The sequence below is a fragment of the Oryx dammah genome, unplaced genomic scaffold, assembly GCF_014754425.2.
Source record: "Oryx dammah isolate SB20612 unplaced genomic scaffold, SCBI_Odam_1.1 HiC_scaffold_26, whole genome shotgun sequence".
Taxonomy (NCBI): domain Eukaryota; kingdom Metazoa; phylum Chordata; class Mammalia; order Artiodactyla; family Bovidae; genus Oryx; species Oryx dammah.
Window position 1 is genome coordinate 23,274,487 of NW_024070210.1, and position 26,249 is coordinate 23,300,735.

Below are 26,249 nucleotides of genomic sequence, written 5' to 3' on the forward strand. Positions count from 1 at the left end.
TCCAGTATTCTTGGGCTTCCCTGGTGGCTCAGAGGGTAAAGAATCCGCCTACAATGAGGGAGATATGGGTTCGATCCCTTGGTTGGGAAGACCCCCTGGAGGAGGGCATGGCAACCTACTACAGTATTCTTCCCTGGAAAATCCCCATGGACAGAGAAGCCTGGCAGGCTACAGTCCATGGGGTTGCAAAGAGTTGGACACAACTGAGCGTGTCACACAGTACAGGGTGAGGCAAGAGTGGCTTCTGGCACAACAATGTTGGAGCCACTTCCCCTCTGGGTGCTTGCAAGTCCTGGCTCTGGGCAGTAATGCCATGAAAAGGTCAAGGCCATAGAACAATATTGACCTTGTTCTGTTTATTACCCTGACCTTGGCAAGGCTGAGCTTCTGAGAAGTGATCACTAGGAAACCTGTAAGGGGCTTATTCCAACATTGTAGTAGCAAAGCATCCCTAACTACTCCAGTGTCCCTTGAGGAATATGCCTAGACAAAGGGTTCATATGGTAGAACTTATGCAGCCAGCAGAGATTTAGTTTATAAAGAAACATAGTCCAGTGCTTATGCTCTAAGGGATTTATAAAAAGTAGAAAAAATAAATTATATACAAAATGTTGTTACATTCAACTTAAACACATACACTTGTACACAAAAGTATGAAAGGGGTTAAACCAGAATGTACCTAACAGTGGTGGTGTTTAGCTGGTAGGATTGTGGCTGATATTTTTTTTCTTCTTTTTGCTTTATTTCTTTAAACAGGTTGTACTTCTTCTATGGAAATAATTTGGGCTAGATTAAGATGTTTAGAGAGTCTGTAAAGATTATGGGATCCTGCTTCCTAAGTTCAAAATAAATTTTTAATAAAAAATTATAAATTATTAAGTGTAAAGGAATCTCCACAGTTTGTATTTTTTTTTTTCCCATGATGTCTGCTTTGGGGCTTTCCTAAAAATATCAATTTTTAAAAAAATTTTGTGTTACCTTTGCTCTCTTGTTTCTTGATCTAAACACGTTTTCAGCCTCCTCTTGGATAATGCAGCATTCTAAAAGTAGAGTAAACTTTTACAAGTTTTAATTATTTAAAAAAGGAAAAACAAGTATTTTAAGAAATGCAAGGGGAAAACTTGTTAAATAGCCAGAAGACCTGGTTGAACAGACATGTAGAGGGGAGGTTGGTGGGGAAAAGGAAACAGGGGGACTAGACATCGTTGTTGAGTAGGAAACAAGACCCAGAAGAGACACCCATCACACCGCCCAAAAAGAAAGAGGGTAAGAACACTTAGGGAACTCGTAGCTTGATATTTCTGTGCTTCAGCCCCGAGTGCGGCCCTGGCCTAAAAAGAGCAACCCTGAAGTTCTGTCTGTTTCTCTCTGCAATTCAGATTCAGCTGACGCCCTTGTCCCGGCACACCTGAGCCAGAGTCAGAGCCTGACTCTCTACCGGAGCTTCTGTGCCATGAAGTACGCCATCTATGCCCTGTGCGTCAGCTCACACCAGCACTCCCAGTGCCGGCAGTGCAAAGACGGTCCCTCTGATGACCTGGCCTCAGTTGCAGAGCCCGTGAACGATCCTCTCTCCTCCCCAGGTACAGAGCCGCCCTCACCCCTTCCCTGGCAGAAGCTGGCCACAACCTGCCCCAGGAGGCTCTTTGCGTGGGAACACTTTTCCACCAGGATTGGAAGATGGCCTTTTATTATGCCCATGATAATTTCTTCCTTGTATCAGCCTCTGTGAATCAAAGGGACATGGAGAAAGCAAGTGATTTGTATAACTTCTCAGAGTCTGATCTAGTACCATGTTTTCCAAATGCTTTTTTTTTTTAAACTCAATCCACAGTATTTTACATCACTTCAGTTTGTACCTAGGTATATAATCTGTGCTTTTATCTGTATGTATATATTTAACATATAAACTGAAATAGGGCTGCCCTGGTGGCTCAGTGGTAAAGAATCTGCCTCCCTCTACAGGAGATGCAGGTTTGATCTTTTGAGTAGGGAAGATCCCCTGGAGAAGGAAATTGCAACCCACTCCAGTATTCTTGCCTAAGAAATCCCACGGACAGGAGCCTGGTAGGCTACAGTCCTTGGGGATCACAAAAGAGGCACAACTTAGCAACTAAACAACAACAAAACAAATAATTTTCAAGAAACAACAGGGCACACTCCAGATTATTTTTCTGTTTTATTTCATTTTTTCAAATGCAGCTATGTCAGTGTCTTGGGTCACAGCCTACAGTTTGAAAGAACCTTCTGTCCTATTCTCTCCCATTTTTCTTAATAACTTGCAACTCCTTACCTTCAGGTATCTCTCCCTTGCAGCTTTGGAATAGACCTTCACCTCTAAGCATGGTCATTTTTGACCAGTGAGTGTGTCTTAAGCGATCTGGGTAGCCTGTGGTCACCTGTAGTGTAAAAGTGAATGAAAATGGGAAATGAAGGATAAGGAGTCTCCAGGCTGTCTTCATTGTAGGAACTGAAATATGGAGTGCTTCTCCAAGATGAGGAATAATGTAATTTCAGAAAGCAGAAACAAAATTGTGAGTGCTCAGTCAGCTGCGCTTTTAGTTAAGGAAACAAAATCTTTCTGCAAATCGTGAAGACATGGCTCAGCGGTCTCTCATTCTTCTGACTGTAACCACAGTTCCCTGAGTCATTACAAAAAAAGAAATGAGTTAAAGTTGGGAGAGTGTTTGAGTCTGGCAAGTACTTTTTCTAATGTTTGCATTCTCTCTTTCCTTCTCCTTCTCTGGTCTCTTCGCTAACCCATGCTGCTTCAGGTGCTTCAGATCTCTTCTCAACGTACCTGGCCAGGTGTCAACAGTATCTGTGCAGTATTCCTGACTCTCTGTGCCTGGAACTTCTAGAAAACATCTTCTCATTGCTCCTCATCACCTCTGCTGATCTTCACCCAGAGCCTCACCTGCCCGAGGACTACGCTGAGGATGATGATGTTGAGGGGAAGGGCCCGCTGAGTTTGAGATCCCCGTCAGAGAGCCCTCAGCACGTAGCACAGCCTGAGAGGAAGTCAGAACAGGGTGCCCTGGGTACCGCCAGGAGCCTGGCCTACACTGTTCCAAGCTGTCCAAAGCCAGAGCCAAAAGACAGTTCCCCAGAGCCTCACGGGCACAGCTTTTTGGACCTAAAGCACTTTACAAGTGGTGTCAGTGGGTTCCTGGCTGATGAATTTGCAATAGGGGCCTTCCTCAGGCTGCTCCAGGAGCAGCTGGATGAGCTGAGCAGCCACGGTCCCCCTGAGCAGCCAAAGCTGCTAGAAGGCCAGAGCAGCTCGGGCAGCAGAGACGGACTGCAGAGTCGCCTGCACCAGTTCTCCAAGGTTCTCTCGGAGGCCCAGTGGAGGTACAAGGTGGTGACCAGCATCCAGGGCTCAGGTGAGAGGAGATAACAGAAGGGGAGGTGGAAGAAACATCTCAGGAATACGGGAGAGAACTAGGAGTGCATAGAGCCAACTAGCTGCAGACGCATCACCAGAACCACCCCTGTCAGAGCTCGGGGACTGCTCCATGGCTCACAGTCCGGTTCAGACCTTCCCTGTTATTGCCCCAGGAGGTGTACCAACTCAAAACTGGTAACTCTCGAAGGGAGGAGGGCCAGTAGGGGAGTAAGAGGTACAAACGGTTAGGTATAAAATAAGCTACAAGGATATATTGTACAACACGAGGAATAGGGCCAACATTTTATAACTATAAATGGAGTATAACTTTTAAAAATTGTGAATCACTATATTGTGCAACTGTAACATACAATATGACATTATATATTATATATAACCTGTAACTTATATAATACTGTACAGCAGCAGTGATACATCAATTAGAAAAAAGATTGATCAACCTCCCATATGACCCACTGGGTTTGCTGTTTCAGAGGAACAACCCTCCCGAAGATACCGACCCATCACCACACGGCACCCCAGTCTCCGCCGGGGCCGTCGGACAAGAAAGAGCCGGGCAGGTAAACCAAAGAGCTCTCCCCATGCCTCCATCCCACGCACCAGGCAGATGGTGGATTGCTGTTTGTCTAGTATTCTTAAAGATAAAACAGTCAGCAATTCTTAAAGTATCTTTTTTTCAAATTGTTATTTATTTATTTGTCTGCGCTAGGTCTTAGTGGTGGCATGTGGGATCTAGTTCCCTGACCAGGGATCCAGCCTGGGCCCCCTGCACTGGGAATGTGGAGTCTTTAACCACTGGACCACCCAAAGATAAAGTATCTTAGCAATTCCAGATAAAGTACAAACAAAAGTGGTCTAAGATTATCCTAATCCCACTCCCCTAAATAACCCTTGCTTATAGTTTTCTCCCAGAAACTCTCCATGCAGTGCAAGCATATATATCATTTTATATACATGTGCCCTAAATTGCTGCAGTTGTGTCCGCCTGTATGATCCTATGGACCATAGCCCTCCGGGCTCCTCTGTCCTTGGGATTCTCCAGACAAGAATGCTCGAGTGGGTTGCCGTGCCCTGCTCCAGGGGATCTTCCGAACCCAGGGATCAAACTTGCGTGTCTTGCATCTCCTGCGTTGGCAGGCAGGTTCTTTACCACTAGTGCCACCTGGGAAGATATATAGATTCATTGTTACTGTATATCAAGAGCTGCACCTTTCTTTTTTCACTTACACCCTCTTACATATGTAAATGTATCATACTCCATATTGAGAAGTCACTTCATTTATTTTAAAGACCGCTTAGGAGTCCATTGTCCTACATACCCTTTTGTGGGCATTTAAATTGTTTCTAGTTTTTTGCTCCTACAAACAATGCTACAGTAAACAACCCTGTATGTATGTGTGTGCATACTTGTGTGAATATATCTATAATATAGACAGCAGTTTAACAGAAAGTCAAAGTATATGTGGGTACAAAATATAGATGTAACAAATTGCCCCCCAGAAAGGCAGGCCAATTTACATTCCCATCATCTGTATATAAAAGCCTGTTTAAATATACACTCATCAAAAGTGAGCAGTATCACAAAAAAAAAACAATGAGTAGTATTAATCTTTGCCAATATGATTAGTATAGTAATGGTGTGTCATCAATTTAATACTAATTTTTAGTTTGAGATTGTGTCTTTTCATATATTTATTCGCTGTTTATAATTTTCAGTCTTAGGTCCATATTTTCCATTGGGTTTGTCTTTCTTGTTGAATTGTGAGAAGCTCTTTATACCTGAAGGAAAATATTCTGTCATTATGTGCTACAAGCTTTGCTGCATTTTGTCTATTGAGCATTATACAGAAGTATTAAATTTTGTATAGTCATATTCCATTATGATTTTTGTTCATTTTTAAATAATTAACAGGTAATTCTTAAATAGTTTACTGTGCCCTAAAAAATACTGGGTATTTTGAGGGAAGTGAATGAGGCATAAACCAGGACTTTGCCTTTGAAGAATTTACGATTTACCTGCATAGACAATACCCATGGAAAACTTAAACTGCCCAGTGGCATGGCCTGAAAACAGAAGAGATCTCATGGAAGGGAAGGTCAGCATAGCCTGAAAAGGCAGAGAAACAGGTTTTATAAAAGAGTTGACTATTGAACCAAACATGGACAAATGAGTTGGCTTTAGATAAGTGGCAATGAGAGATGCAAGCATCCTGGCCAGGCTGGAAGATACAGAGAGAGAAACATGGAAAACTTACAGGCTGAGCCCCTTAAGTGACTCAGTTAATTGGAGTCAAAAGGCATAGTTTGCATTCACCTGGCTGATCCAACCCCAAATGCATAGTTCATTTTCTCTTTCCCGCAGCTGTCTGTTCCTTCCCCACAGTAAGCCAAGGAGGCTGCCTTATGTGACCTGACATTACCCTCCAATTACATATTGATCACAACAAGGAATAGCAAGCTTCCCTTGAAAGCCCCAGCACTTCAGGAAAGGAAGTGTTGAGAAGATGCTTTTTCTCCAGGGCTTTCAATATCGTAGTCTTCAGCCTGCCTGGCCTTATCCTTTGGTTCCCTACTCTTTCAAGCACTAGGACCACCTTTTCTATGTCCGAAAATTTTTGTGACCCTCTTTGGCACCCTACTGCTTCCTGGCTATAATAGTTGTGCTTTTATTTTTTTTCAGACTGTTGACAGCGCTTAGTGGGCAGATGGGGGTCGGTGACCCCTAGAAGTAATTTGAAAGCTCCTGGGGCTCTGAGACCCAGAGCTTGTTAACCCACTAGTATAAGCTTCTACCCAAATGAGCACTGGGGTCATATTAAGCCCGCTCTGGGGCCATCAATGTGCCCAGGAAGGGATCCAGCCAGGGCTTTCTCTCTCACCTCTTGGACCCCTGCAGCTGCTGCTCTAGCACCTTCAGCCAGACTCTGAGTCACTTCTCTCACCCCACTTCCTGACCCTGCTCCTCTGCCAGGGCCAGCACCGCTCCCTGGAGCTTGTTGCTAGGTGTATCTTTGTGCTGTAGGGGAGGCGGACCATCAGCCAAGGAAGCCTGGAACCTTATAGAATGAGACTAAGAAGATGGATCCCCATTTCTCAGGGCACTCAGAAGGAGCAGCTGGACTGAGATAGGATGAAATTCTCCTCCCTGCAAGGGGAGCGATACAGCTCAGCTAAAAGGAATAAAGACTCACCACTGGGGGGAAAAATTATATGTATATATACATATATATATACAGGTCCATAGGAACTTGGTGTTTTGCTGTAGAAGGAGCCACTGGTGTAGTAACTACTCATTATCTTTTCACTCTCCCTAGATCTCGGCTTTCAAGCCAACCTCCCACTTTCTGCACTGTAAGCTATTGGTGGTTGATTTTCTCTGTTTCTTCCTAATACCTCTAGATGACCGGGACAAAGCTTCCAAATCATCCCTGGAAAATACGAGTAGTGAACTGAGCACAAGTACTTCAGGTATCAGTGTCCCTACCAGTTGCCAACTTCCCGTAAGTTTGCCCTGATAGAGTTGTCAGAACCCCCGGTGTGAAACCTTGGACTGAGCAGTTCTTGCTTGTGTTCAGCAGGGAGGGGGCTATGTCCTTATCAGCTGAGTTACCCATCAGTAGAGAGAAACAGAAGTAAATACCCAAGGAAAATATTTGGTACATAAGTCTTATATTTAAAGATGATAGCATATTAACAGATACACACTACCATATGTAAAATAGACAAGGATTTACTGGGTAGGTAGCACAGGGAACTATACTTATTATCTTATAATAACCGGTAATGGAAAAGAATTTTTAAAAAGAGTATATATAACCAAATCACTTTCTGTGCGCCTGAAAATAATGCAATATTAACTATACTTCAACTGTACTTCAAATTTAAGAAGAAGAGAAAAAAAATGATAGCATAGGTGTGCCCTTCATCTGAGGAAAAATCAAGATCTATTTACAGACCTTTTAGAGGACTTTGAGAAGGATAGGAGTTTGGCAGCAGGTGACAGAATAGTTTGTCCTCAATTTCTGTCCCTTCCGTGGCCGCCCATGTTCCTGTATCCCAACAGAGGGAAGTCTGAGTGCTGCGTCTGGGAAGAATGAGCTGGAGGGCCGATTGCAGCCCCAACCTCACAGTTCACTTATCCCCATGATGTTCTCCCCACCTGAGTCACTGCTGGCATCCTGCATCCTCCGGGGGAACTTTGCAGAGGCCCACCAGGTGAGGCGGGTTCTTGTGCAACGTGTTAGGAGCCTCAGCCTTACCTCGTCACAGGAAGGAGCACTAGGGCAGCCTTTTACCATCTGGGACCCGCGGGGCCACAGGTTGAGGCGGATGTGTATGCAGCCAGAGCCCTTGGGTGCACCGAGGGCGCAATTCCAGCAGGAGGAGCAGGAGGGAGTTTGCATGTATGGAACCCCATCTTGAGCACTGTGGATTTCAAGATCCAGCCAGGGGGAGATTTAAGCTGTTCAATCATTTGTTTTCTTAAATGGTGTTTTAGCAAGATAAAATATTGGGCGTCAATCAAAACATTGAAAAATTGTATCTTTCCTTGTAGTCCTTCTCTGAACATATATGTGGTTTTATATAGTTAGAAATCACTGTGCAGACCATTTTTAACAAGAAATAGAATGCCAGTTCAATACGCAGTAAGTGGAGGGGGGCTAGCAGACTGGGAGGTTCATGGGTGTAGGGGAAATTGCAGGGAGTAAAAATCGGAAAGACCCTTACTCCCTTTGAGCTACTGTCTCTGAGCTTTGATATCCTCACCTGAAAACTAGAGTTAAATGTAATACCTGCTTGTGCTGCCTCCTGGAATGTTAAGAGGATTGTGTGCAAGCTGTGAGAAATACAGGAATCCTCTGCTATTGTTTAAATGTAATAGCATAAAAACCCACTATTCTAATTGTTAAAACTCTCTTGTTGTACTTATGATGCCTATGCTAGTCTCTTAACAAACAGGTCAGAATTTTTCTCTCATGTGATTTTACATGGAAACATCTATGTGATGGGATAATTTTTGTTTAACTTCCTCTGACACATTTTAGCTCTTGTATTTTAATAACATGACAATTCTGTCCCTCTCAGGAGGATAGGACTCTCACTAGCCTTTCTGACACCCAAACCAAGAAGTCAGTTAAGAGGTCCCCGATGCTTTACCACTAAAGTGCTCACTTCCTTTTCTGAGAATTTGAGTTTTTCTTTTCTTTTTTTCTTTTTTAATAGAAGTTTTTCCACCTGGTTACAAAGCAAGTTGTGCATATAAGAAAATGCCAAAAAGTATTAACCAGAAAATAAAATTAGTTTTAATCTTATTATCCAGAGCAACCAATACTAAAGATAAAAGTATATTTTTTGCCAATGTCTTTCTGAAATATATGTGACCTTTATATAGAGCCAAGATCACTTTGAATCTAAAATTTTAGTGCCTTTTTTACAAGTATTTACTCTGTAACTGATTTTAGTGACCTTATCTGATCATGTAGCTGCGTTTGACCATTATTTTCAATCCTGTAATCATCGTAATAACTAGTGTAAAGATTATTACCTTTACACATTAAGACTTTGAAATTTTTTCCTTAAAGTTTCTCATAAAAATGACTGAGTCAAAGAATATAAACATTTTTAAAGCTCCATAGATTGCCAGATTGCTTTTCAAAAAAGATTGTGACAGTTCATTCTACCACCACCCCCTGAGAGTTTATTTTTACACTTTGTCCTCATGATAGATGCACAGTAGGATGACTTTTAAATTCTCTGAATTTAAAATTTAAAAATCGGAAAGACCCTTACTCCCTCTGAGCTACTCTCTCTGAGCTTTGATATCCTCACCTGAAAACTGGAGTTCAGTGTAATACCTGCTTGTGCTGCCTCCTGGAATGTTAAGAGGATTGTGTGCAAGCTGTGAAAAATACAGGAACCCTACTTGGAAGGGAAGGCTTTTTTCCATCTGTGTATTAGTCACATGCATTTTCTCTTTGAAATTGTCCACATCATTTGCCTATATTCTGCTGGGCTCTGGTGACTCTCTTGCTGACTTTTATGAGTTATTTCTACGTTTGATTTACTCTCTGCACATCCAGCACTCTTCCAGCCCCGCAAAGCAGCTGTCTCAGGGCCAGAGGCTGATGACTGGCAAGATTTCAGATCTGTAGACTCTCCCCACTCCAGCAGGCCCACCGAAAGCCACACTCCTTTCTCTCTCCTGTGACAGGTGGTGTTCACCTTCAACCTGAAGCCTTCACACAGTTCTGGGGAGCTGATGTTCATGGAGCGCTACCAGGAGGTGATCCAGGAGCTGGCCCGAGTAGAACATAAAATTGAAAACCAGAACTCAGACGGGGGCAGCAGCACCATCCGAAGAACAGGAAGTGGCCGCTCCACCCTGCAGGCCATCGGCAGCGCTGCAGCCGCAGGTCCGGCTTCCCTCTTGTTGGGTGCTGAGGGAGTTGGGGGAGGAGGGTGTAGGCGAGAAACTGCCCAAACCAGAGACTCAGCGTGAAGATGACAAAAACCCAGGGCAGGACGCTTGCCTTGAAGAACAGCAGTCCTGACACCCCCCCAAGTCATTTTCTAGCTGCGGCCAACTTTGCTGACCACAGGGGTCACTTACCTGCTGCTCAAACTGTTCCGTTAAGCCTCTCCTACGTGACTTATACTGAGGAGTGTGAATGCAGTTTCCACCATGGGTTTTGATGGCCATTATCTTGAGCTTTGAGGAATTGATTACTGTATCTTCTTCCCATGTAGTTATTCAGGGATTATTTTACGTTCCTAAAAAGTGAAGAAGTTTTGTCCAAAGTCTATAGCTTGGGATTCTCAGATCTCCAGGCCCAGCCTTGGCTGTAGTGCAGAAAGAGCTCATCCTTTCATTGTTTCTTGAAAGTGGAATCTTGTCCCATGTTTTTACATCTTTTGCCGATCTAGGGTGTATATATCAAGTTAACCATCACACCCTGCCCCTTCTATATGCTCCCAGAAATTTTCTTTACAGATTCAAAAGAATATATGCATATGCTTTTTGTTTTTAATATGAATGGGCTTTTATAACAAGTACTATTTTCTGCTTTGGTGTTTTAGCAATATATTTTAGAGATCTTTTCAGATGAGAACACACAGACCTACCACATTCTCTCAGGCTACTTTTAGGCCCAATCTGGAAGAAACCCTTACTCCTCCTGACCTTATAACTACTTCTCAAAATAAAAGTGGTAGTGAGCATCATTTTAACCTCTTGCCTTTTACCCCCAACCGCTGGGTGTCCAGGGATGGTATTTTATTCCATCTCTGATGTGACCGACAAGCTGCTGAGCACCTCTGGAGACCCCATCCCCACGCTCCAGGAGGACTTTTGGATAAGCAGCAGCCCAATGGAGCTCACTGCTCCCCTGAAAGAGGTTCTGGAAGACCTCAGCCCGCCCGCCATGGCTGCGTTTGACCTGGCTTGCTCACAGTGCCAGCTCTGGAAAACTGGCAAGCAGCTCTTGGAAACAGCTGAAAGGCGCCTTAACAGCAGCCTTGAAAGTCAGGGTGAGTATGCTTCTTTCACATGACCCCTTTGTTCTGAGATGCTTGATAATTGTACAGGAAGAAAGTTACTGGGGAAGGAGGGACAAGGAGAAAGGATTGTGTCTTTATTTCTTCATGTCCATTCTGCTGACTAGTCTATTGAGAGTCTCGCCTTCTTTTCTTTTTAATTTATTTTATTTTTGGCTGTGCTGGGTCTTCACTGTTTCTCTAGTTGCAGAGAGCCAGGCTACTCTCTAGGTGCGGTGCTTGGACTTCTCGTTACAGTGGCTTCTCTTATTGCAGAGCATAGGCTGTAGCACGTGAGAGATTCAGTAGTTGTAGCTCCCCGGCTCTAGAGCACAGACTCAACAGTGGTGGCATGAGGGCTTATTTTCTCTGAAACTCTAGTACTTTGGCCACCTCATGCAGAGTTGAGTCATTGGAAAAGACTCTGATGCTGGGAGGAGAAGGGGACGACAGAGGATGAGATGGCTGGATGGCATCACTGGCTGGATGGCATCACTGACTCGATGGATGTGAGTCTGAGTGAACTCCGGGAGTTGGTGATGGACAGAGAGGCCTGGCGTGCTGTGATTCATGGGGTCGCAAAGAGTCAGACACAACTGAGCGACTGAACTGACCTGAACTGATGTGGGATCTTCCCAGATCAGGGATCAAACCCGTGTCTCGTGCATTGGCAGGCAGATTCTTTACCACTGAGCCACCAGGAAAGCCCAAGAATCTCACCTTCTTAATAGACATAACAGTCTACAGTCATTTGGGGAAATTTTCTTCTGGTTTATAGATAAACTCAAGGAAGAGATAAACATTCAAAACTGGTTCAAATGGCATTGGTGATACAGTGGTGAAGGTAGTTGCCTTCCAAAAATGGTACAAATGGAATTTGTGCCCCTAAACTGCATACCTCCTCCACAGTGAATCCCACTTAACTTTAAATCTGGGTCTCAAACTTGTACACCAGGTGTAAGGGAAAATTTTAGTGGATCACAGTTAAGGGGAGGATTGTACCTTGAGGTTAATAATGTCCCAGAATGTGTCTATGGAATTCCTAGAGGAGTGAAGGTAGAGGGATGTGAAGAAAGAATTAGGCAAAGTGTCACTCCCCACCCATCCTTGATACACACACCCAACTCTGGAAGGACTGACGAGGCAGAGAGAAAGGAACGTATTCTGAGTAATACGGAGGGAGGAATGGTGAACGGGTGTGATATGAGTAGCATTCCCTGGGTTCAGTGATTCGCTGGGAGAGCTCACAGGACTCAGCATACAGTCATACTCATGGCTACAAATTATACCATCAAAAGGACACAAAGCAAAATTAGCAAAGGGAGAAGGTTCATGGGATAAAGTCTGGAGGAAACCAGACATAAGCTTCCAGGAATTCTGTCCCGCTGGAGTCACACGGGACGTACTGCACTCTTCCAGCAGTAAGTAGTAACAATAAACAAATGTGAAATGTTGTCTACTGGAAGCTCATCGGTGACCCAGCACCCAAGGCTTTTATTGGGGGCTGGTGACAAAGGCACCCTCTGCCCAACATGTACCAAACTTCCAGACTCTCGGAAGGCAGGCAGGTATTCAGCATAAACCACACCGTACAAACAGTTTGGGCACAATCAGTCACTTCCATCATTTAGGGAAATTTTTGTCAGTGTAGAAAAGCATCTACCAGTCAAGATCGGAGATGCCAGCCAAGGACCAACCTTGCCCGCAGGCCTTTCTGAGGATAGCAGTCTCAGGCCTTCTGTGTTAACTCTTTCATGCACGCCCTTCCAAATCACTTCTGAGCTATTGGCTTGAAATCCTTTAATGCTGACATAGTCCTTCTAAGAAAGTGTACTGTGGCATACACAATGCTGTTTTTACTGAACAGTTTACTTCCCCCTCGTCTAGCACTTATATACTAAAATGAATGAAGATTGTATAATATTCAGGCCAACTAGTTTCATGCCAATCAGGAATTAATTTAGTACCTACTGCATTTCCAGATTATCTGAAGTTTATGGAGCATAAGAGAGGTATCAGGATACCATTTAAAACAATTAGAGGAGACTGGATCCCAGCTCAAATTCTCAACTAAGAAAAGTACCAAGGCAGATCCACAGGAAGTGCCTGGTTCACTCGGGACAGCAATTCCCCAGGAATACCAGAGCTTCTGGGTCTGCTGCTGTGGACAGCTGAGGCATCTTGCCACAGATAGCCCAGGGCTATCTGGAACCACAAGCATGGAATACACCAGGTTTACTGGTCTACTCAACCGGCACAGCATCTACCTCCCCCTTAATATTAAAGGAGATAAAACTTTACACGTAAATACAGGACTTTCAATCTCTGAAAGTACGTTATGTTTTTTCTGCATTCCCTCTTGATTCATCCATTGCCAGGTCGCCGGCTAGACCACGTATTCGTCAATGCTGATGGCATTCGAGGTTTTCCAGGCGTTCTTCAGCAGATCAGTAAGATTCTCAATTACCCACTTGTGTCAGCCGGGCAAATCAAATCAGGTGAGCTGCTTAACTACCTTTTTTTCAATCTCCTGAATTCGGAACATTGGGTCAGGATCAGACCTGATTTTTTCTTTCTCGTTTGCTCTCCGTAGAGAGTGGAGAAGATAGAGGAGGAGGTCCCCCACGGTGCAGCATTGCTGAGCTGCTTCAGATGTGTTGGCCCAGCCTCACCGAGGACTGTGTAGTCAGCCACACCACCCTCTCCCAGCAGCTGGAGCAGATCTTGCAGTCGCTAAGAGAAGCATTAGAGCTGCCAGGTACCAGTCCTTCTGTGAGGGAGCGGTTGAGGTTGAACTAGGGGAAGGACATAGCGGAGCATGAAGGAGCACATTGGAATGGAGGCTTAGGACCCAGAAGTGGGCCCTTGTGTGTGCGTGCTGAGTCTCTTCAGCCATGTCCAACTCTTTGCCACCCTGTAGACTGTAGCCCTCCAGGCTCCTCTGTCCATGACATTCTCCAGGCAAGAGTGGGTTGCCATGCCCTCCTCTGGGGATCTTCCTGAGCCAGGGATTGAACCCAAGTCTCCTGCATGAGCAGGTGGGTTCTTTACGACTAGCGCCACCTAGGAAGCCCAGAAGTGGGCCCTACCAGCCCTCTAGTTAACCAGGACTGGTCTTGTAACTAATCCCACCTGTTTCCCCGCCTCTTAAGTGAAGGGATGCTTAGCACACCATTAGCTGGTACATGTTTCTCATTCCTAATGAGGGATATACCCAGAAGTCACTCCGTAAACATTGACCAAACCATCCCCAAAAGAGTGCTGTGCATTTTGCAGAGGAGTTCCACCCCAGAGACCCTGGGGTGAACATGGAACTCGTCACGCTGATTTCTCCAGACTCAGAACTCTTCCTGGCTGAGAATCACTTGCACAGGGAACCAACCTGTGATTGTATGGTGAAAGTCACTCCATCGTGTCCTGCTCTTTGCGACACCAGGAACTATACAGTCCATAAAATTCTACAGGACAGAATACTGGAGTGGGCAGCCTTTCCCTTCTCCAGGGGATCTTCCCAACCCAGCAATCAAACCCAGGTCTCCCACATTGCAGGCAGATTCTTTACCAGCTGAGCCACCAGGGAAGCCCAAGAATACTGGAGTGGGTAGCCTGTCCCTTCTCCAGCAGATCTTCCCAACCCAGAAATCGAACCTGTGTCTCCTGCATTGCAGGCAGATTCTTTACCAACTGAGCTATCAGGGAAGCCCTTGGGATTGTGTAGCTGCCTTATAAGTGTAATACCCAAGCTGTAGGATGCCCCATGCAATATATATTTGTATTTATATTTCATAAACTTAGGATTTTATAGCTGCCTTGTAAGTATAATACCCAAGTATAGGATGCCCCATGCAGAACTGAGCAGAGGCTCAGTTCCCGTATTGTGTTGGAAATTGACCCAAAGCCACATGCACAGACTCAAGACTGCATGCCTTCTCCTTCCGTAACTCTCCCCAGAGCCCAGGAGTACCCCACTGTCCTCCCTGGTGGAGCAGGTGGCCCAGAAAGCTCCGGAAGCTGAGGCCCACCCTGTGTATATCCAGGCTCAGCTCCTCCAGAAGAACCTGGGCAAACAGACGGCACCAGGCGGCAAGCAGACTGACTACGTGGGCACCTTCTTCAGGTACTGCAGCACCCTGGCTGCTGTTCTCCTTCAGAGCCTGAGCTCTGAGCCTGGTAAGTAACAGGAAAAAGGAAATACAGTCAGGACTGGCCCACGAGTGTCTAGGGCAAGGAAGAAGAAGGCACACAATGAAGAGGTTCCAGGTGCGGCAGTAGCCAAGGACACTAGATTTATGGGGTCCTCTCTTATTCACCTCTGTCTCCCCAATGCCTCGTACAGTAGTACAGGACACGAGAGTATTCAACACATTTTGACGGCATTAATGACTCAAAAATACTCTGTCAGATCTTCGATCTACTGGGGATATGAGAACTTGAAGAAGAATTGAGTCTCTGTTTAAAATGCCAGACGCTTACTGGAGTCCACAGAGCAAGTATTACCTGCACTTCAGTCACATGCAAGGGAGCAGAAATTGCTGTCTGTGGCTAGACCTGTTCACTGAAGTGTGTCTGGTTGGAAGTCTCTAGAACAGTGGTAAGGCGTAGATAAACCTGTGGTCAGCATCATGTCAAGAATACCTTTTACCTAGAAAAGTACCAATGAAAGGACTTTCCGTGTAGTTTTGACACTATTTTTTTGTTGGTGATTCTGGAAAATAGGGCTCTGAATGTTGCAGTCAGAGATGCAAAGATCACTTTCTTTACTTCTGCAGATCACGTGGAGGTCAAGGTAGGAAACCCCTTTGTTCTCCTGCAACAAAGCTCTTCCCAACTGGTGTCACACCTCCTGCTTGAGCGACAAGTACCCCCAGACAGGTAGGAGCCACCCCGCGAGTGTCGGGCATGGGCCTTCCTAGTTGTTTCATCAAGAAAACCAAAGGCTCAGTGGAGCTGTGTTTGAGTTCAGTACAGGAAGCAGGGATTTCTTCAACTTTTCCATCAATTTGCAGTTACTCTTATGCAGGCTTCATTAAAATTCAGTGTGCCTTGTTTCCTCCTGAGTGAAGTCGCTCTTTGTGACCCCATGGACTGTAGCCTACCAAGCTCCTCTGTCCATGGGATTTTCCAAGCAATAGTACTGGAGTGGATTGCCATTTCCTTCTTCAGGGGATCTTCCCGACCCAGGGATCGAACCCAGGTCTCCCACATTGTAGACAGACGCTTTACCGTCTGAGCCACCCCATCCACATCTAAATAAAGGGGTTAAAATCAGATTAAAAATAAATAAATAAAATTAAGAGGTGACTCTACGTAAGAGTAGGCAAGAATCCAAAACGTTAATAACACAATTAGTTGGCTAGGCTGTAGGAAAACAAACATTCTTACAGATTACCAGCAGGATATAAATTGGTACAGCCCCTATGCGAAAGCAGTTTGTCCATGTGCACTAAAATGACAGTCCGCATTTTTGACATTTTTGGCGGTCCACATTGGGAAATTTATCCCAAAGCTTTATTATACATATGAAAAATGCTGTATGTACTAAGTCATTTTATCACAACTTTGTATGGCATAGCCATTGTCCACTAATGGGAAACTAGTTAAATTCAGGTTCCTCCACATAATGGAATGCTGTGTAGCTATAAAAAAAGAATGAGGGGCTTCTCTCTAGACGGAGATGGATAGATCTACCAGATGTGTTATTAAGTAAAAAAGCAAGGGGCAGGGCATTGGGTCTAATAGGCTGCCTTTTGAGTTAAAAAGAGGAGGGGAATAGAGAGAAACAGAGAGTCTGCGTAAACATAAAGAGATTTGGAGATTGAGTGATGGTGCCCAGGTACTCAGGCCTTGCATGCCCTCTGCTTCTTTCTCTCCAGGCTGGCAGCCCTCCTGGCCCGAGAGGGTCTGAGCCTGAGCGTGCCCCAGGTCATTGTCAACTGCTGCTGCGAGCCCCTCACCCTCTGCTCCTCCAGGCAGAGCAAGCAGACGTCAGCCCTTCTGACCCGCCTGGGCACCCTGGCCCAGCTGCACATCTCCCGCTGCCTGGATGACCTCCCACTTTCCATGCTGAGCTACCCAAAGTCAACTGAGAACCCCACACTGGAGAGAAAGCCCCCTTCCTCCCCGAGGGATTCATCACCCCCAGCCCTCACCTCCTCCGCCTTGGCCTTTCTGAAGTCCCGCTCAAAGCTGCTGGCTACTGTGGCCTGTCTAGGGGCTTCCCAGGGGTCAAAGGTCACCAAGCCCAGCTTGTCATGGAAGGAGCTTCGTGGCCGCAGAGAAGTGCCTCTGACAGCCGAGCAGGTAGCCCGGGAGTGTGAGCGCCTCCTGGAACAGTTCCCTCTGCTGGAGGCCTCCCTCCTGGCTGCCTGGGAACCCCTCCGAGGGTCCTCTGAGCAGGGGCAGAGTCTGGCCGCGAGTCTCTGCGGCCAGGCCAGTCTCTCCACCGTCCTCCTGGGCCTGCATTCTCCATTTGCCCTGGACGTGCTCACCGAGGCCTTCGAGGAAGCCCTGCTGGCTAGAGATTGGCGCCGGGCTCTTCAGCTCACTTATGTGTACGGACAAGATGTGGACGACTTGAGCAGCATACAGGATGCGGTCTTGAGCTGTGCGGCGGCTTGCGGTGAGCAGAAAGCTGTGTCTCCCTTCTTCAGCTAGTGGTACTAACATTGAGCGTTCACCAAGTGGATCATTGCCTCTGATCCTCACAGGAACTCTAGAGAAAGGTGCCACCATGGTCTGATGATACTGAGAGGCAAGCCAGGCCCAGAGCGTGGGAAACTGCCCAGGATAGTCAGTGGTAGAGCAGAGTTTAGAACCCAAGCCCATCAAACTTTGGGACAGGCACTCATAACCAGTATTCTCAGCCCTGCATATCAGAATCATTGGCAAATGTTATAGACTACAAATATCTGAGCCCCATTTCCAGAAGCCCATGATAAGTTTCAGGCAAGTGTTTGCTTTAAAAGAGCAGTCAGGGAAGTTTTTCTGTAAAGGGCTTTGTAGGCTCTACAGGCTTGGTGGCAACCACTCGGATCTGTCATTACGGCATGAAATCAGCCATAGACCATAAACAAGCGAGCGTGGCTGTCTTCTAATGCTGCTGCTGCTAAGTTACTTCAGTCATGTCCGACTCTGTGACCCCATAGACGGCAGCCCACCAGGCTCCCCTATCCCTGGAATTCTCCAGCAAGAACCCTGGAGTGGGTTGCCATTTCCTTCTCCAGTACATGAAAGTGAAAAGTGAAAGTGAAGTTGCTCAGTCATATCCGAGTCTTAGTGACCTCATGGACTGCAGCCTACCAGGCTCCTCCATCCATGGGATTTTCCAGGCAAGAGTACTGGAGTGGGGTGCCATTGCCTTATCTGTATCTTCTAATAATCTTTATAAAAACAGACCCTAAGGGGCTTCCCTGGTGGTAAAGAACTCACCTGCCAGGGAGGGGGGTTCAGGATGGGGAACACGTGTACACCCATGGCAGATTCATGTTGATGTATGGCAAAACCAATACAATATTGTAAAGTAATTAGCCTCCAATTAAAATGAATAAATTTATATTAAAAGAAACTCACCTGCCAATGCAGGAGGCACTGGTTCGATCCCTAATCCAGGAAGATCCCACCTGCTGGCGGAACCCAACAGAGCCCACTGGGCCGCAACTATTGAGGTGGTCAACTGTACTCTAGAGCCCACCACAATGAGAAGTCTGCACACTGCAACTAGAGAAAGCCTGGGCAGTGACAAAGACCCAGTGCGCTCAAGAGTAAATAAATAAATGATTTTTTTAATTATTTAAAACACACATACACAGGGGCCTGTTAGTCAACTCCTACTATAAAAGCTCCCCAGGAGACTGACTCACCTCTTACCCAGAGGTGAGAGTGGTGACCTTCAGCCCTCCACTAGGCGGAGCAAGAGCCAGGCAGGCTGTGGGTGGGGGCCTTGGCTTCTCTAATGAAAGGAGAAAATCCTTCCTTGAGAAGGTGGAGAAATCCATGACCAGCTCCAAGGTCTTAATGGCTTAGAGTCTGTGTTTCAGCTCTGTGATGTGGGAGTGTGAGAGAGGAGCTTCTAAGTAAAAACAACAGTGAAAAAAAAAACTTAGTTTGCCTGCAATAACTTTCAAGTCGTAATGTAGGAAGCAGCATGGAAATTACAGGGAAAACCAAAAGTTCTGCAGACAAGTTGAGTCTGAAACGGTGCTGTGTATGCAGCTTGCCAAACCATGGAGCTCCTCATCTGTTCTTCTGTCTTCTCTCTTTTCATTCTTTCTCCCTTTTTTCCTTCCTTTCTCCTCTCTTCTTTCCTCCTCCTCTCGCTTCAGAAACTCCCGTGACTTTGATTTCATTTGCATAACAAGAAACAAGATATAGCATCTGTCCTCATAGAATTGTTCCAAGTATAAAAACTAATTCGGGTCAGATGGATCTTCAGGATCCTCCCAACTCCTATTTTGTGAAACTGAACACAGCCCTTCTCTTAAGAAGTAACCTGGACTCTTGAGCTCCCATGCCAGGCTTGCTGAACATCTTTTTGTCTTATAGACAAAGAAGGTTGGCAGTACCTGTTTGCTGTGAAGGATGCATGTCTGAGAAGCCAGCTAGCACTGCACTTTGTGGACCGGTGGCCCCTGGAGTGGTGCCTGGAGATCCTGGCCTACTGCCTCTCAGACACAGCTGTCCAAGATGGGCTGGAGTGTGAGCTACGGAGAAAGCTCACGGAGCTGCAGGTGTATCAGAAGGTATAGGACCTGGGATCAAGAGAAAGGAAATAGGCTTCTTACCCTGTTACCAGCTCCAGCCTGTTCTCATGTGATGGTGGATTTTAAGAAACAAAATCTAGGCCTGGCTATTTCTCTGTATCTAGCTTCTGTTCTTAGGTGAATATTGATAGGGTCTCTTATCTGGTTCCTATTTTATTGACTCCTATGATTTTAAATATATATGTGTCAGATGAAGATTAAAAATCATAACAAGATTAACACTGCAGTGAGGCTCTACAGTCTGAAAAGCATCTTTTTTATGTGTAGGCATACCTTTCTTTTTTTTGCTGCACTTGCTTTTTCACACTTTGCAGATACTACATTTTTTTTTTTTACAAATTGAAGGTCTGTGGCAACCCTGCGTTGAGTATCTCTTGGCACCGTTTGTCCAATAGCATTTACTCTCCTCATGTCTCTGTATCACATTTTGAGAATTCTCACAGTATTTCAAACTTTTTCATTACTTGTTATATTTGTTATGATGATCTGTGATCAGTGAACTCTGATGTTGCAGTTGAACTCTGATGTTGCTGTCGCAAAAAGATTACACCTGGATGAAGGCTCAGATGCTAAAAAAAATAGCATTTTTTAGCAATAAAATATTTAATTAAGGCATGTGCATTTTTCAGACAATGCACAATTTATAGACTACAGTATAGTGTAAACATAACTTTATTTGCACTGGGAAGCCAAACAATTCGTGTGTCTCACTTTATTATAATATTCACTTTGTTGTGGTCTGGAACTGAACCTGCAGTATCCCCAAGGGATCCCCGTATATTTGAGCTTTGTGTACATTTTATGTATGTAGTGTCTTTTTGTTGGTGGTCAAGAGTTTATAGAATTTAACCTCTGTCTTCTTTAAAGATTAATTTAAACTTCAGTTAAATTTCAGTGTTGCTGTTGTTCAGTCACCTAGTCGTGTCTGACGCTGTGTGACCCCATGGGCTACAACATACCAGGCTTCCCTGTCCTTTAGGGGAGTTTGCTCAAATTCATGTCCATTGAGTCAGTGATGCTATCTAACCATCTCACCCTCTGCCACCCACTTCTCTTTTTTGCCTTCAATCTTTCACAGCATCAGGGTCTTTTCCAGTGAGTCGGCTCTTCACATTAGGTGGCCAAAGTATTGGAGCTTCAGCATCAGTCCTTCCAAGTGATAATTCAGGGTTAATTTCCGTTAGGATTAACTGATTTGATCCCCTTGCAGTTCAAGGGACTCTGAGGAGTCTTCTCCAGTACCACAATTCAAAAACCAATTTGTTGGCACTCAGCCTTCCTTAAGGTCCAATTCTCACTTCTGTACCTGACCACTGGAAAAACCATAGCTTTGACTCTATGGACCTTTGTTGACAAAGTGATGTCTCTGCTTTTTAATATGCTGTCTAGGTTGCTCATGGCTTTTCTTCCATGGAGCAAGCATCTTTTACTTTCATGGCTACAGTCACTGTCCACAGTGATTTTGGAGATTAGGAAGATAACCTCTGTTACTGCTTCCACCTTTTTCCTTTCTATTTGCCATGAAGTGATGGGACCGGGATGCAATAATCTTCATTTTTTGAATGTTGAGTTTTAAGTCAGCTTTTTCACTCTGCTCTTTGATCTTTATCAAGAGGCGTTTTAGTTCCTTTTCACTTTCTGTCATTTAGAGTGGTATCATCTGCATATCTGAGGTTGTTGATATTTCTCCCAGCAATCTTGATTTCAGCTTGTGATCCATCCAGCTCAGCATTTTGCATGATGTGCTCTGCTTAACTTGTCATACTCCTTTTACAATTTTGAACCAGTCTATTGTTTCATGTCCAATTCTAACTTGCTTCTTGACCCGCATACAGGTTTCTTAGGAGACAGGTAAGGTGGTCTGGTATTCCCATCTCTTTAAGAATTTTGCCTTCTTTCACTTCTTTTTCTTGGGGATGGTTTTGGCCACCATCTCCTGTACAGTGTTACAAACCTCTGTACATAGTTCTTTAGGCACTCTGTCTAACAGATCTAATCCCTTGAATCTATTTGTCACCTCCACTGTATAATCATAAGGGATTTTATTTAGGTCATACCTGAATGACCTAGTGGTTTTCCCGAATTTCTTCAATTTAAGCCTGAATTTTGCCATAAGGAGCTCATGATCTGAGCCACAGTCAGCTCCCAGTCTTGTTTTTGCTGACTGTATAGAGTTTCTCCATCTTCAGCTGCCAAGAACATAATCTGATTTTGGTACTGACCATTTGGTGATGTCCATATGTAGAGGCATCTCTTGGGTTGTTGGGAAATGGTGTTTACTAAGACTAGTGTGTTCTGTTGGCAAAGCTCTGTTAGCCTTTGTCCAGGTTCATTTTGTACTCCAAGGCCAAACTTGCCTGTTCCTCCAGGTATCTCTTGCCTTCCTATTTTTGCATTCCAATCCACTATGATGAAAAGGACACCGTTTTTTGGTGTTAGCTGTAGAAGGTCTTATAGGTCTTCATAGAGCCGGTCAACTTCAGCTTCTTCGGTGTTAGTGGTTGGGGCTTAGACTTGGATTACTATGATGTTGAGTGGTTTGCCTTGGAAACAAACCGAGATCATTCTGTCATTTTTGAAACAGCACCCAAGTACTGCATTTCGGATTCTTTTGTTGACTATGAGGGCTACTCCATTTCTTGTTAAGAAATTGTTGCCCACAGTAGTAGGTATAATGGTCATATGAATTAAATTCACCCATTCCCGTCTATTTTAGTTGGCTGATTCCTAAGATGTCAGTGTTCACTCATGCCATCTCCTGCTTGATCATGTCCAATTTACCTTGCTTCAGGACCTAACATTTCCGCTTCCTGTGCAGTATTGCTATATACAGCATTGGACTTTACTTTCATCACAAGACACATCCACAATTGAGCGTCGTTTCCACTTTGGCCCAACCACTTCATTCTTTCTGAATCTATTAATAACTGCCCTCTGTTCCTCCCTTGTAGCATATTGTATACCTTCTGATCTGGGAGACTCATCTTCTAGTGTCGTATCTTTTTGCCTTTTCATACTGTTCATGGGGTTCTCAAGGCAAAAATTTCCTCGAGGTTTGCCATTTCCTCCTTCAGCGGATCATGTTTTATGAGAACTCTTCACTGTAACAACAGCCATTTTGAAAGGGATAACTGAAAGTGAAAATTCACTTTCAGTTCAACCTTTCAAGGGAAAGGTTCTTGTGATGTATGTGTTATATTCAAGATCAAGAAGCTTAGGGAGATTTACATGATACAGCTACATAACAAGTATACATATATGCTAATCTTTCCAAGTGTACTGGTAACCAGAGTCCAGAGCCCAACCAGGGAAAGTGAAAATGACAAGTGAAAAAGATCTTCTTTCTACTCTTCCTCAGCGGTTTTCATGCTGAGCTAAAATGCTGCCTGAAGGGTGATTCCACAGAGCATTCAAGCCAGAAGAATAACCTGGATAGAGTTTTGAGATGAAGGAGCAAGGGACAAGTGACCCCAGGAGACTGAACAAGCTGCAAAGGACAGAAACCTCCAAGAACTGTCCTACAATTGTGGCCTCCTCACTCCAAATCTTGGCTCCCTGGTTATACTTGCCAGATCGGTTCACTCATCTCTCCAAACACTCTGTCCCATTGGTTCTCATTGCCTCTCTCTCCTGGCCAGTTTGGTACAGAGGCCTGGGGATGGCCCATCCCCGGAAACTCCAATGACTTGTTCCTGGACAGAGAAACTACAGTGTGGTTTGACAGCTTTTCTTGTCTTTCCTTAGATTCTAGGTTTGCAGTCTACCCCCGTGTGGTGTGACTGGCAGGCCCTGAGGAACTGTTGTGCTGAGGACCCATTGACTGTCATGAACCTGATTCTGGAAGCCAAGGTACCATTTTCCCGGGTACTATTCTCCTTCCTCCTCTTTCTAGATTTGCCCCTCCTTAGCCAGTTAGGTAGACTCCTTTCCATATGTCAAGGTTCACATTTTTTTCTATAATTACATACCACTCTTTTTTCTCTCTTTTATGCATGTGAAACTTACCAACATTCAGAGAAGTGTAAAGAATAAGACAGTTAATGCTTTTGAACTATCACCCTTGTTTTCATACATGAAATTTCCTACACTGTTCACAGCAGGTACAGAATACATACCCAACGTGGAACTGCTGTATCATGAGGCGTGAGCATCCTCACCTTTACTAAGATATTTCCACATTGTTCTGGCCCAGTTATTCTCCCACTCACAGTCCCTATTGCTCCATCTTCTTAGCAATTTTGGCATTGTCCAGCTTTTTACTTTCTGCCAATAAGATGGTATCTCATCATTGTTTTAATTTACGTTGTCATGATTACTAATGACCTTAACTACCTTTCCATGTGTTTGTTGGACACTGAATGCAGAGTAAATTTTTTCTTTACCCTTTAAGAAGCTGCTATATATCATAGATCAAAATGTAGATGTATTTATTCAGGTGCTGACTCATCCAGGAAACCTTTATTGACCACTGTGCTAGATAGTGGTGAAACAAAAGTCATTAAGCTTAGCCTTTGCCTTTGCCTTTGCGCAACTCATTATTTTGGGAAGGGGGTGGACAGGGCAAGGGTGGGAGGCAATGTGAGACATATCCCTAGGTGATTGTGATATACCAAGTGACAGAAGCAAGCCCAGACTGTGGTGGTGTACAGGCAGGGCATCTAATGTAGCCTGAGAGACAAGGGAACATCCTGAAGAAGGTGGCCCCAGGCAGAGATGTAGGGAGAGCCTTCCACATGCCACCATAGAATACTCAGACGTAGCTCTGAGAATCCCACTGTCTGAAACTTTAATCCAGAGTTCACAAATTGGGGGTGGGGATGCAGGGAGTAACAGGGGCTGATATCAATGGAATCCAACACCAACGTGTTTATTTGGCCTGTGCAGAATTTTTAGCTTTTCATATTGATTTCATTGCCAGCATTGGAAAATAGGGAGATTTTTCAATTAAAAAAGAAATGTTTTTGTAATTTTTTTTTCCGGCCATGCCACAAAGCATGTGAGAGATATCTTAGTTCCCTGACGAGGAGTTGAACCCATGTCCGCTGCAGTGAAAGTGTGGAGTCTTAACCACTGGACCACCAAGGAAGCCCTAAAAATTTTTTTGAAAAGTGGTATCAAAAGCACTGGGCCTGCACAGTCATATGGCAACAGTCAGAGTTGAGTAGGCTCTGTCTCCTTGGACAGTCCTCTCAGTCTTCCCCACTTCCTTAGTATCTTCCCGGCACTGACACCAAGTGTTAGTGGCTATATGTCATCTGTTTCTTTTTTATAGTCAAGCTAAGAGGAAAAGGACATCTTTAGCTGCCTACTTGCACCGTTTTCAGTACTTACCTTGCCAATTCTAGTCCTTTATGATCCCACTTTAATCCCACAATGAAGTTCCCATCAACACTTCCCAAGCTGTCCTGGGGCTTTGGCAGATTCAGGACTGCTGAGAAAAACCAGGCAAGAGTTGAATGAGTGACAAGGCCAGAATTTTAAAGGGGTTGAAGGCATGTGTTTCCTTCCAGGAGTATGAGCTGTGTGAGGAGTGGGGCTGCCTATACCCTATTCCAAGAGAACATTTAATCAACCTACATCAGAAGCATCTCCTCCACCTTCTAGAAAGAGGAGATCATGAAAAGGCTCTGCAGGTAAGCCTCCAATTTCCCAGTTTCCTTTGGGGAGGGATGCGAAGGTTGGTCAAATCAGATGGCTCTGTTCCTACTGGATCCCATTCAGAGCACTCACAGTCTCAGATCTGCTCCTCCATGAGCTGGTTATAGTCACCCTGCCTGTAAGTGGCAACCCTACATTAGGTGCCAGGTGGGCAGCTGGGTCCAAGATCCTGCTGATCTCTGGTCCTGTCAAAGTCATCATTTGTGAAGCTAAGGGGTGGTGGAAAAAAAAAAATGAGTGCAGAGAAAGGGTTAATCCCAAGTGAGTAAACCGAAAGGTTCTGCTCTCAAACAAAACAAGGCTGGACTAAGAGTTCTTCTACAGGCCTCACCTTTCTCCTCTACCTTCCTCCTGCAACAGCTTCTACAAAGAATTCCTGACCCCACCATGTGCCTTGAGGTCACAGAGCAGTCCCTCGACCAGCACCCTAGCTTGGCTACTTCTCACTTCTTGGCCAACTACCTCACCACCCACTTCTATGGAGAACTGACCGCTAACCGACACCGTGAAATCCAGGCATTGTACATGGGATCCAAGGTCAGGAGGAGAAGGGGCTGTCAGGAAAGCATGATGGTCCAGCTCCCACTTCAGAACTTGGTCTTCCAGGCACCTGCCTTCCTTGACCTGTGCTATACAAAATCTTGACCCTAATAGCCCACCATATCCCTTAGAACTTAGTGTTGCCTACTGCTCTGCCTCCAAAGTGAATTTTACAGTCCTCCTAAGTTCTCTTTAAAGCTTCCCTGGTGGCTCAGAGGTTAAAGCGTCTGCCTGGAATGCAGGAGACCTGGGTTTGATCCCTGGGTTGGGAAGATCCCCTGGAGAAGGAAATGGCAACCCACTCCAGTACTCTTGCCTGAAGAATCCCATGGAGGGAGGAGCCTGGAAGG

At 45.0% G+C, this 26,249-nt stretch overlaps 1 protein-coding gene across 1 annotated transcript in view; it reads left to right on the forward strand.

The window, feature by feature from the left end:
- The window catches only part of ZFYVE26 (zinc finger FYVE-type containing 26), a 68,309-nt gene that overhangs the window by 12,994 nt on the left and 29,066 nt on the right, over window positions 1-26,249 (forward strand). Inside the window, exons 10-25 of the mRNA XM_040226219.1 lie at window positions 1,380-1,583; window positions 2,775-3,386; window positions 3,883-3,969; window positions 6,809-6,877; window positions 7,473-7,624; window positions 9,621-9,822; window positions 10,673-10,936; window positions 13,321-13,440; window positions 13,536-13,700; window positions 14,894-15,112; window positions 15,712-15,814; window positions 16,816-17,561; window positions 19,484-19,680; window positions 23,446-23,550; window positions 25,212-25,334; window positions 25,720-25,896. Of these exons, the coding sequence (XP_040082153.1) occupies window positions 1,380-1,583; window positions 2,775-3,386; window positions 3,883-3,969; window positions 6,809-6,877; window positions 7,473-7,624; window positions 9,621-9,822; window positions 10,673-10,936; window positions 13,321-13,440; window positions 13,536-13,700; window positions 14,894-15,112; window positions 15,712-15,814; window positions 16,816-17,561; window positions 19,484-19,680; window positions 23,446-23,550; window positions 25,212-25,334; window positions 25,720-25,896 (3,545 nt within the window). The remainder of the gene's footprint in view (window positions 1-1,379; window positions 1,584-2,774; window positions 3,387-3,882; window positions 3,970-6,808; window positions 6,878-7,472; window positions 7,625-9,620; window positions 9,823-10,672; window positions 10,937-13,320; window positions 13,441-13,535; window positions 13,701-14,893; window positions 15,113-15,711; window positions 15,815-16,815; window positions 17,562-19,483; window positions 19,681-23,445; window positions 23,551-25,211; window positions 25,335-25,719; window positions 25,897-26,249) is intronic.